Source organism: Podarcis erhardii (assembly GCF_964252035.2).
Source record: "Podarcis erhardii genome assembly, chromosome: 9".
NCBI classification, from domain to species: Eukaryota; Metazoa; Chordata; class Lepidosauria; order Squamata; family Lacertidae; genus Podarcis; species Podarcis erhardii.
In genome coordinates, this window is record NC_138512.1 from 18,439,979 (window position 1) to 18,452,374 (window position 12,396).

At 45.5% G+C, this 12,396-nt stretch overlaps 1 protein-coding gene across 1 annotated transcript in view; it reads left to right on the forward strand.

Annotated features, from left to right (window-relative positions):
• Nucleotides 1–334: 334 nt before the first annotated feature.
• Nucleotides 335–12,396, forward strand: part of NWD2 (NACHT and WD repeat domain containing 2) — a 65,912-nt gene continuing 53,850 nt past the window's right edge. The window contains exon 1 of the mRNA XM_081875610.1: nt 335–702. Coding sequence (XP_081731736.1) covers nt 552–702 — 151 coding nt within the window. The 5' untranslated portion in view covers nt 335–551. The remainder of the gene's footprint in view (nt 703–12,396) is intronic.

Here is a 12,396-nt window from a genome sequence, read left to right on the forward strand (position 1 = left end):
GCGCCGCTTGCATTGAACTAGAGCAAGAGTTGCAAGACTTGAGCGGCCTTGGAAGAGCAGCGAGCGCGGCGGGGTCGAGCAGGGCGCCGAAGGGAAGCCGGCCCCGGCGTGGCCCCGACATTGCAGCGCGCCCCTGCCTATCCTCCGCGCCTCGACGACGCGCCCCAGCGCTTGGCCCGGGGCGCAAACTTTTCCTCTCCGGCCGAGAGCGCTGCGCTCTTGCTTCTCCCGAAGCCGCCGCTGCGTCGCCTGAAAGCTCCCCTCTTCCCGGTCGCCCCGTGACCTCCCGCCGCCCCGGCCGCGGCTGGCCCCCGAGGGGAGCTGGCGGCGGTGCGGCGGCGGGCTGACGAGGACCTGCATGGCCGGAGAGCGCCGACGGCGGCGGTGGTGCTGGTGGTGAGCCGGACGGGCTGCGGAGGAAGAAGAAGAGGCGAGCGCCCAGAGGGAAGCTGCAGCCGCCGCTTCCTTCGCCCTTCCGCGAAAGGACGGCCGGGAAAGGAGGACGGCGAGGAGGAGGAGGAGGAGGAGGAGGAAGAGAGACGGCGACGGCGATGTGGCCGGGCGGCGCGGCCGGCAAGCTGCCCTGCCCGCGGGACTCGGCGCTGCGCAGGGCGGCGTTCTCCGGGAACCTCTCGGCGCTGCCCTTGCACTTGGCGCCCAGCGGGAGAAGCGTCAGGGTTTTCATCAGCGCCAATCCCGAAGGTAAGCTTGCGCTTCCGCGAGGGGCTCGGAAGGCTTGGCCGCAGCTCCGTCCACCGACCCTTTTTACCTCTGAGCGGCCGCTCCGCGCTTGGCGGAAGGCTTTACACGGCCCAGGCGCGTGGGCCGCCTTGCGGAGCTGCTGGGCGCGCTCTGGATGCCCGGAGCCGAGCCTGGAGATGATGATTATGACACCATCACCATCACCATCATCAATATTATTATTATTATTATTATTACTTACTACTACACCGCCCATCTGGCTGGGTTTCCCCAGCCATTCTGGGCCACGCTCAACGGAAAATTAAAAGCACAATGAAACATCAAACATTTAAAACTTCCGTAAAAAGGGCTGCCTTCAGATGTTTTCTAAAAGTCAGGTAGTTGTTTACCTCCTTGATGTCTGATGGGAGGGGGTTCCACAGGGTGGGTGCCACCACCGAGAAGGCCCTGTGCCTGATTCCCTGTAACCTCACTTCTCCAAGTAAGGGGACCGCCAGAAGGCCCTTGGCGCTGGATCTCAGTGTCTGGGCTGAGCAATGGGGGTGGAGACGCTCCTTCAGGTATACTGGCCCGAGGCCATTTAGGGCTTTGAAGGTCAGCACCAACACTTTGAATTGTGCTTGGAAACGTGCTGAGAGCCAATGTAGATCTTTCAGGACCGGTGTTATATGGTCTAAGAGGCCGCTCCCAGTCACCAGTCTAGCTTCCGCATTCTGGATTAGTTGTAGTTTCCAGATCACCATCAAAGGTAGCCCCACGTAGAGCACATTGCAGTAGTCTAAGCAGGAGATCACTAGAGCATGCACCACTCTGGCAAGACAGTCCGCAGGCAGGTAGGGTCTCAGCCGGTGTACCAGATGGAGCTGGTAGACAGCTGCCCTGGATGCAGAATTGACCTGCGCCTCCATGGACAGCTGTGAGTCCAAAATGACTCCCAGGCTGCGCACCTGGTCCTTCAGGGGCACAGTTACCCCACAGTTACTTCAGAGTGGCCTGCTCTGTGCTTGCTGGGAGGCTTCACGTAGCCCAGACGCATGTGTCGCCCCTCAGGGTTGCTGGGCACGTGCTCTGGACACCCCAGAGCTGAGCCTTGAGAGGCCGCTGCGCCTCTAACAGCCCACATGGCGACATTTTGTTCCGCGTGTGGCTTGGGGGGGGGCTGGATGGAATGCTGGCCTCTGTCACGAGGTCAGATTCATGTCCTGAGATATAATAATAAATAATAATAATATATTATTTGTACCCCACCCATCTGGCTGGGTTGCCCCAACCACTCTGGGCGGCTTCTGACAAAATATTAAAAATACAATAAAACATCAGACATTAAAAACTTCCCTAAACAGGGCTGCCACTGGCCTCATCGATATTGCCCAACATGTGGACTGCAGGGGATAAAACAATGGTGTGAAGCTAAAGCAGGGATTCCCAAATTTAGATCCCCAGCTGTTTTTGGACTACAATTCCCCTAATTTCTGACCACTTTTGCTTTTAGGGGGGGAGGTGAACTTCCAACTAGTTTTATTATTTATTTGTGTGTCCATGGACTACCACGTTTCAGCTTTCAGGGTGGCCTATGAGTGGTTCCGCCATTTTGGGGTACGCCTCTAGCCTCCCCCTTCTAGGGAAAGGGGAACATCTCCTTTTCAAATTGTTTTTATTAAAGATTTTCTGGGGTTATAAAAGCAGTACTTTTTTCTATCTATCTATCTATGTTTAGTGGTACTTTCATTTTGGCTCAAGAAAATCACCATTTTATAGTTCAAATTGGGGGAGATAAATACAGTAAATGGACAAAAGTACAAAGATTCACAAAATGTTTAGGGGTATGTGTACTCCTGCGGCCCCCCCCCCAGAAAAAAAGCACTGTATAAAAGTACATGCAGTGTCTCTATTTTCAGATCATACAGTCCTCTTTACAGAGCAGTCATATTCGATACTGTATTCAGTATAAGGTTGGGGGGGAAGAGAGATGGGGGGTGAGAGATAAGGGGGATAGTAAACTTTTTATCCTTTACCTAGTATATATGTGAGGTTTTTGTGGGTAGGTGAACATCTTCTGAGGACTCCTCTGGATGCCCTTTTTATTGGGCCTTCATGGTGTTTGGGGGGGGGGCGTTTGGAAGGGACCACAAGCATCATCATCTTTTACCCAGCCTGGGACTCGAACCCACAACCCTGAAATTAAGAGTCTCATGCTCTTCCAACTGAGCTATCCCACTTTGTTTGCTATCGTTGCCCATCCTATAACTTCCTGCTGAAACCCTGTAACTTTTTATAGCACAAATCTTCCGGTTTATTCCCACCCCCTCCTGCTTTTACTGCGCTATAGTGCAAGAGTGCCCCTCCCGATGGCAATAATGTGACAACAGAACAACTAATAAAGTGGAATGGATGTGTGGATTGAGCTATTATTGCACCAATGACATCTTGTAGAATGCACCTGCCCAAAAAAAACCAGTCTGGAGGGGCCTTTAGACTTTTTGTGTAATCCTAGTGTTGTGTTTGTACTTGAATGCCTGGCCTGGAATCACCCTAATCATTTCACCCCTTGCCCTCCATTTCTAATCTGCACATTTCCCCCTTTCAAACTTCTAGTAAAGTGAGGGTGGGGGGAATCAGTTGGACTGTGCATGGCCCAAATTTGAAGGGTCTAGCTAACCTGAAAGTACCATTGCAATTAAAGTGCCATTAAGTCAGTCAGTAAGTGAGGCAATCATTAGATTTAGAGCAGGTTGCCACTTGGGACTTGTATAGTATTTAAAGGGAAATAGCTTGCCTTACAATTCCACTTCGTTATGTATGTCAGTGAGTGCCTTCTAAAGTTAGAATCCAATAGACTTCATTTGGCAGTTTATGATATTTATTCTGTGTGGACGTGCACATTAGTATAGGTTTGTGGAGCACTCTGGCATGTGAGTGTCATATTTAAGCGGGCAGATTAGGTCAGTTTTGAAATCCTTTCCGAACCTATGTAGAAGACAAACTCCATTAAACGCTTCTTTGTCAGTTTCCTTCGGGGATAGACACTCCGCTATTCCCCATCCCCATTTTACTTCAGCCTTGGCTGATAAAGCACACTAAATAAGGAAATCTCCTAATCAATCTGGTGGCCTTGCTAGCAGGAGACCTCCTCACTTGCCTGCTTTTTTTATTGCCATTCTCATTGTTTGAGACAAAAACACAGCTAAAAACAGGGACCTTGGTGGCTGCAGTACATGGTGTCCCAGGGAGCCCTGGTGCCTAGCCCATTACTTACAGGAAGAGTAGTGGGGAATAAGAGGAAGATGTTTACAGTCTCTCTTGATGAAGCCTCCTCAGTTCTCGTATGTAGAACATCTGAGCATTTAGCTGCAGCCACGTGAGTGTGTGTGTGTTTGTGTGTGTGTGTTCTTCCTTGTATGGTTGCCGCCTCTGAAGCAGCCCCCAGTGCCGAGTTGAGTTAGCATTCTCGTGACCCTCCCTCGCTGCTCATTCCTGCACAGCAAACTGCATTTGCCCAGCTCTTCCATAAAGCTGTTGAAGGTATAGGAGGAGCCCTGTCCTGCTTTGCATCTGTTCATCTGTAATGTAGAGACGGAAAAAGAGTTCCAAAATGTGAGTCCCTGTGCTGCCGGGTCAGCTCAGGTTACAAGTGGTTCTGCATTCTGAAAAAAAGATGACTCTTAGATTGGTTAACGTGGTTCTCAACCTGTGGGTCCCCAGATGTTGTTGGACTACAATTCCCATCATCCCTGACCACTGGTCATGCTGGCCCACAGGTTGAGAAACACTGAAGGGTGGCAAACCGTGGCCCATGAGGCTGAGTCCAGCCTGCCAAACCACTACAAGTGGCCCGACAGCTGCTGGTGATTTGAATCACCATCACAGCACCAGGCTGAAAGAGAAGTTTAAAGTTCTCCTCTCAACATTATGAAGGAAGCATTGCCCCATTGAATTGCTAGGATGATGGGAGGGGCACTTTGAATCTTCACTGCAGTGGGGGCAAGTGTTGTGTGTGCGAGTGAGTTGATGTGTGTTTGAAGATAGGAGTGTGAGAGAGTGAAAGAGTTTTTCTTCATCTATGCTTGGTGTTACAGATAGGTAGCCGTGTTGGTCTGCCATAGTCAAAACAAAACAAATTCCTTCCAGTAGCACCTTAAAGACCAACTAAGTCAGTTCTTGGTATGAGCTTTCGTGTGCATGCACACTTCTTCAGATACACTGAAGAAGTGTATCTGAAGAAGTGTGCATGCACACGAAAGCTCATACCAAGAACTGACTTAGTTGGTCTTTAAGATGCTACTGGAAGGAATTTGTTTTGTTTTGACTATGCTTGGTGTGTGTGTGTGTTGTGAATTTGTGGTGTATATCTCTGTGTGTACACAACCACTTTGGCCATGATCACTCTTGTTCCCGTGCTGGCAAAAAGCTTTTGGATGACTGGCCAACTTGAGCCCAATCCTTTAAAAAGGTAGCAGCAAACCCACTTTAGTTGATTACCAGTTACACTGATTAAAGGTTGCCACTCTAGAAGGCAGTTGTAGATGAAGGCATATGAAAATATTGTTATTTTGGTTACTTCATTTATTGGTGACCTTTTGGTTGTAATAGCTCCCAAGCTCACAATGAAAACAATTCACAAAGTAGTCCAAATCTGAGGAAATAAATCCACTTGTCAAGAACCCTGCCCAAGTGGCAACAATTTGCAAATTACATACCAGTTTGCACTATTAATCAAATTTGAATGTGATACATTTTCCTAGCTGGATAGAACTTTCATTGTAACCCACATATGGGCCATTATTTCTGCAATTGCATATTCCATATATTTTGCTACATGAGCTATCAGCCAAATATGTAAACATGTAATTGTTGCACACAGGACTTGGGGCAGAATTTCTTACACAGAGGTAATATCTAGGTAAGGAATTTATGAGTCTGCCATATATGTCCCTGTTTCAGGTATAATGCTAAACCATAAAAGGCTGCAATGAGGAAGTTCAAAGCATCCACTTCCTGTTTTTCACTAACTGCAGTTTCCTGGTACATCGCACAGACTGTGATTAGTTTAAACCATATCTCAAACTATGGTTTATGAACCTGGCTTGTTAATGAACTATAATTTAAACCAGTGCTTTTCAGATTTCAGGCTTGTGGGATCTGCAATGTGTTTTTCCTAGAAACCAGGGCCAGGTGCAACATATTGGCTCACGGGCTGGAACTGTCTAACATAAATCATACACTGGAATAACCTGAAGATATGAGTACATCTTCGTACAGGTCGGGGGTTTGGAATACAAAACTTTGTGCCAACAATATATGCACAAAGACCTGGTCAAAGGCAAATTATTTATATTCATATTTTACAGGAGAGGAACACAGAGACTAAGAAGTGACTAGCCCGAGGTCATTAAAGGCAGGGAGATAAATTTTTACTTGCTATGGTTACATTACTGGGAGTCAGAAACACTTGCTGATCTACTGTAAGTCATCCAGAGAACTACCATTAGAACCTGCTCTATGTTTTGCCCTCCACTAGTTTAAACTAGCCATAGTTGGCACCATTTTTAGACACAATAAACAACAGTTAGTGAAAGGCAGGAACTGGATGCTTCCAAACTCTCACAGCCAAGGGGAGTGTATGAGCCCAAGGTTAATGCCCACTCATTCATAATTTAGTGTTATGTCAAAATAGGCCGGTGAGCCAAACCACTAATACAGCTACTCATTGACTATTTTGGTTGGCAGTGGCTGTCTCAAGGCCACAGGCAGTCCTGCTTCTTGTGGTCCTCTAACTGGAGGTAACAGGGATTGAATTTGGAACCTTCTGCATATAAAACATGTTATGTGTCAGAGCTGTTCCCTCTCTGCAATCAGGATTCAAACCTATGCCTTGTGGCACATTTTCAAAGTGAAAGCCCTGTGCTTTTCACATAGTGCTATTCCTTCATCAGGATCTTTGATTTCATCAGTCAAAAAGTATATCAATAGTGCAAACAATAACTGAATATAACACTTAAAGTGATAAAGCAATGGGCAGGGATAGTAAAGATCCTAAGATTTAATGGCTGTCATGCAGTGATTCTGCATATACAAACTTAGGAGGAATTTCCATTGTACGTGCATAAGTCAAGGACAAAGATAACCAAGTTATCTTGTCAACACACTTAAACAATTTCTTTGTCGGCCATCAGTGTTTGGGAATCCTAATTCTGGAAATGCTAATTACAAAGCTTTCTAAACATTTCGGGAGGTATCAAATGTCCAATTTGGATAGGGCATATACCAATTAAACCAAATCATTTATATTCATATGATAGGTCTGCAAGACAATGTATATGTCAGCACAATTATGTATTCACTAGTTTAGCGTGCATTAGACAAGCTGCTTGTTGCCATTTTCATTTGCAAGCTACTTCAGAATAATCAGCAATGAATTAGTTTTAAAAGCAGGCAGTTAGTTTCAATCCAACCAAAGTCAGTCTCAACTGAAATCAACGGGACTTGAGTTAGGCTGCAAGCTTGTTCATATGGATTTGGGAATTAGACAGAATTAGGTAGTATTTACTACCAAGCAGACATGCATAGAATTAGGCTGGAGGTCGCAAGTAACTTGTACCCTCCAAAAATCTCAATAGTGAAAACAATAACTGCAGGTACTTAAAATAATAGGCAAAGATCCTAAGATTTATTGACTGTAAGGCTGCAGTCCTTTATAGGGCAGTAAGAACTGCAACCTGATTCTATGTTGATTTACTTGGAAGTAAGTCTTCACTGTGTTTACTGAGTCTCACTACCAAGTAAGTGTGCAAAGGAGTACAGTTATACCTATTTCTAACTTTTGTTAGATTGGAACAAATGCTTTCAAAAGCCTCTGCCTTTTATTATTTTTATATGTGTTCTGTTGAGAATAATCAGCAGCTCAACCATGTTTTGAAGACCGTCTGCCAAATCAACAATGAGCTACTTGGCAGCTCAAATGTTTCATGTGGCTTTTTTCAAGCTATTTTTCTGTTACATGCACTCTTTTACATACACCAACTCTGTGGAAGTTTACAATTGGTTTATAAGAGACGAAATCACTGCAAAACTCTGGTATACAGACTATACTGTAATCTAAAAATCAATTGCCTCTTTAGGGCAAGGATGCAGAACTGACCGCTGTCCCAAGGCCCACCCCGTCTCCTTGCACCCCTTCTCCCCATTGCTGAGCTGTTATCACTGATAAAATTAGCTGCAGGAGGGAACTGCAACAGGAACTCCCTTCTCCCACCTGCTTGCTCAGCTGACCAGAGATAACAGCACAGCACTGTGGAAGAGGAAGCATGGCAGAATCCTACTGCCAAAGCTGCCCTCTTACACACCATTGTACCACAAGCTTCACAGAGCAGCAAAAGTGCCAGCAGGGCACCTGTTGCAGGTGTATATAGGAAGATCTCAGCACCTGTGCAGGTGTATATAGGAAGAGGCACGCCTTCAGATATTCGGAGCCCAAGACATTTAGGGCTTTGTATGTCAACATAGGAGGGACGCGGGTGGTGCTGTGGGTTAAATCACAGAGCCTAGGACTTGCTGATCGGAAGGTTGGTGGTTCAAATCCCCACAACGGGGTGAGCTCCCATTGCTCGGTCCCTGCTCCTGCCAACCTAGCAGTTCAAAAGCACGTCAAAGTGCAAGTAGATAAATAGGTACCACTCCGGTGGGAAAGTAAACGGCGTTTGCATGCGCTGCTCTGGTTCGCCAGAAGCGGCTTAGTCATGCTGGCCACATGACCCGGAAGCTGTACGCTGGCTCCCTCAGCCAATAAAGCGAGATGAGCGCCGCAACCCCAGAGTCGGTCACGACTGGACCCCTAATGGTCAGGGGTCCCTATACCTTTACCTATGTCAACATAAGCATCTTGAATTGGGCTCAGAAGTACCAGTGCACCTTTTTTTTTAAGAACGGATGTCAGCATCCTATCCTCTGTGTTCTACACCAGTTGCAGCTTCTGGACCATCTTCAAGGGCAGCCCCACACAGAGTGCGTTAAAACAACTGTGTCCAGCAAGCTCAGTAAAGTTTTGGTGTTTGGCACAGATACACCACACACACACCAGATTAATATAGTAATTCTCCATCTCATTCACCCCTAAGAGACAGTGTTAAAACAATTTTTAATAATAACTGCACAGCCTGTTTGTGAAGACCCCATTCTCAACCTGTGAGAGAGTCCTGGAATTGCAAAAGCACCTTAAACTTTAGTGGTCTAGCCTTATGGGGAAAACTGATAAAAATTGACATCATTTACAGCCATACCTTGGGTCTCAAATGCCTTGGCTCCCAAACGATCAAAACTGGAAGTGAAGATGAACGTCTGGCGCGACTTCCTGCAGCCAATCAGAAGTCGTGCCTTGGTGGTATAGAGTGGTGTAGGGTTTTAAGCATTTGCTGCATAGTTGGTGGTGTAGAGCTCCAATGCTAGCTTCCTGGCATTAGCACAGCTTTCAGGAGCAAGTTGGCAGTGAAGCCGAGGTTGTGCAACTGCACTGGGGCTCTGCCAGCGTGCTCGCACCAGCACAACCACCTTGTCCCTCTGTCTCCCAGTAAGCAGCAGTGACAACGTTGCTAGGAAGTAGCCATTCCATTTTCAACCCATCAGGCAAACCACTACCCGCTAAATGCTAACAACCATTGTTTCCTGCTGACAACATAGTGAGTACAGAGCACTAAACCATGGTTTAGCAGTGCCTGAATGAGCCCAAGCAAAGCGTCGAGCTTGCACACTCCTTCTCCTCTTCCATCCATCACTTCCTCCTGTGCAGCTGAGTTTTTCTTTTGAAGTTCCTGACTTGGTGATATGTTTGAACCAGGGATCCTGGTTAAACAAGCTCTGTTAGGCTTCATAACAAAGCAAGTTTTACCATGGGTCATGAATCTCTGTGCTGTTAAAAGTTTAAACTTCTTTAAAGAGTTTGTTTTAAGTCAGGAACCCTGGTTTAATGCTAAGCTATGACTTTTTAAAAGTGAAACAAAACTCTGTGGAAGTGTAGCAATAGGTGTGTCGCATGTGAGCCAGGGAAGTGAGAGCTGGACCATAAAGAAGGCTGATCGCCAAAGAATTGATGCTTTTGAATTATGGTGCTGGAGGAGACTCTTGAGGGTCCCATGGACTGCAAGAAGATCAAACCTATCCATTCTGAAGGAAATCAGCCCTGAGTGCTCACTGGAAGGACAGATCGTGAAGCTGAGGCTCCAATACTTTGGCCACCTCATGAGAAGAGAAGACTCCCTGGAAAAGACCCTGATGTTGTGAAAAAAGGAGGGCACAAGGAGAAGGGGATGACAGAGGACGAGATGGTTGGACAGTGTTCTCGAAGCTACCAGCATGAGTTTGACCAAACTGCGGGAGGCAGTGGAAGACAGGAGTGCCTGGTGTGCTCTGGTCCAGGGGGTCACGAAGAGTCGGACACGACTAAACAACAACATGTGAGCTAGAAACTTTGTTCAGGCTCATCCACATATGTAGCTCCTAAGCATGGTTTAGTGTTGTGTGAGCATGTAGCTGCTATACCACCTACTGTGCTCAGTAATTTGCATAAAATTGGAGAACAGTATTCTAATAGAGTTTAGGGATACTGTGTTTTGAATATTTTTATGAATGAGCTTAGCAGACGTGACTTCTTTGCTTTGATCCAACAGTGCATGTTTAGTGTTGTGTATTTAAATTGCTTAATGTAAATTAGATCAGAACTGGAGCTTTGCATACTGAAGAAGTGCTAGAAAAGCGATAAATAACAACTTGAAGATCAAGCTTGTGCGTTGTTAATCATGTCTTAAGTTAGACATTGCTTTCACGCTTCGGCTCAATTAGCATTTGGTCCTCATCTTTTCACATGCTAATTGTGGTGAAATATTTATTAGGGAGCGTCACAAAAGATTCAAGTCATAATAATAAATGGCATAGTTTAGGTTATGCGGATAGGAGGGAAATGTTTCAATCAATATTTTGAGAGCACAAGAGTATGTTTCATTGCCTAATGGAACAGAACACAACATTGTCTCTGAGTAATCAGAAACAAGCATTAAATATGCAAATTCCTTTTTGGCCTTTAAACAAAACAAAACAAAGTTTTTTCTTCAGTGCATATATATCATAAAGACCATTCCAGACCTGAAACATGGAATACACTTTTAAAAATTACAATATATATCCTCCTTTCTCTTCCTTCTGTCTGAATTTTCTTCTCATGCATGCATGCATGCACACACACACACACATTTCTGCTACACCTGCTGAAATTCCTTCCTCACAACTATTAGAGTTGCAGGAGCCAGGTCCTCTTCTGCAGCTGAGCACCCTACAGATTCTGGTCCCTGAGGCAGGGAGAAGCCCATTTCAGCCCTGGGACAGTTGCTGGCACATCCTCACACGGCTAGTCCTTCTGCACTCTGAAGTTTAATTGTAGCCATACCATCTGCACAAAGGGATAGCAGCACCCTTCCAGACAGTAGGAAACAGAGCGGGAACAAGTGACAGTGGCCTTTTTCCTTCAGATGGCACACACCGTTCTCACTGGCTGACTTGCTCTCCAGAAGCAAACTTAAGCACACCTTCCCGGGAGTAAGTCCCATTGCACAGTATAGACCAACAAGGAGGAGTAAATATTACCAGCGCTCCATAAAACTAGCTCAAGGATGCTAAGTATTAATGTTTTTCTTCACTTCTATTAATGCTTAGGCACAGCACAGGCAGTGTAATTTTTTAAAAAAAAAAAAAATCCTGCACCATAGGAGAGGCTGCAGTCCTAAGAAATATGTCTTCTTGCACTGAACAGGACTTCTTAATAAGCATTCTTCAGAACTTATTGAAATCCGAGGTCAGCAGTACCACCCACTTTTTGCATCTCCTACTGCACACATTTTGTGGATATTAACGATGATAAAAGTGCCATTTGGAACCACAGTTATAATTGCCTTTCCAGCTAGTTGTGGCAGATCAATGTTTCAGCAATGCTAAAGAACCCTTGCATTTGGAGGGGTGTGTACATTCAGAATCAAGAAAGAACATGGCGTAACGGGGAAAGGGTTCATTGGACAAAGTGTTGTGTATCACTTAACCTCTGACCTAGCAGGGCGAATTTTTTAAAAAAGCCATTTAAAGAAGTAATTTTATATTTATGTATTTACATGCTTTTTTAAGAAAAGCAGATTTTAAAATTTCAACTTGTAGAAAGTGTCTCTTTTTAAAAACAACCTGCTCGTACTGTTTGACTCTTTCTGGCACTTGTAAGTCTTCCTTACTTAAGGTTGCCATCAACTTGTCTTGAGAAAATCTCTGTGACTTCAATATTTGCATGACTGACAGAAATTCAACACGTGTGTCATCTCCCATCTCTGTGTCAGGAAACACTGCACTTATTTCATTTCTGCCTGTCAGTTATATGCTAAAGATTCAGAATTTCTGTTGGAAGAAGAAATCCTCCTTCAGATTAACATGATGTGAGCCTTTGGGAGGGGGGAATATATTATTCACATCTTTAACTGTGTTTACCTCCTTATGGCGAGAGGCAGAAGGTTGCTGTGGTTTTGACTACAGCGTTCTTTAGATCCACCTATTCCATATCTTTTTCTTAATTCCCAAGTGCAGGTTTCTATACTCCCACATGATGGAAGATACAAAACTGACAGTTGCTTTGTTTCCAGATTCTTTTGGCTCTCTCCCTGGGGTTTTTGA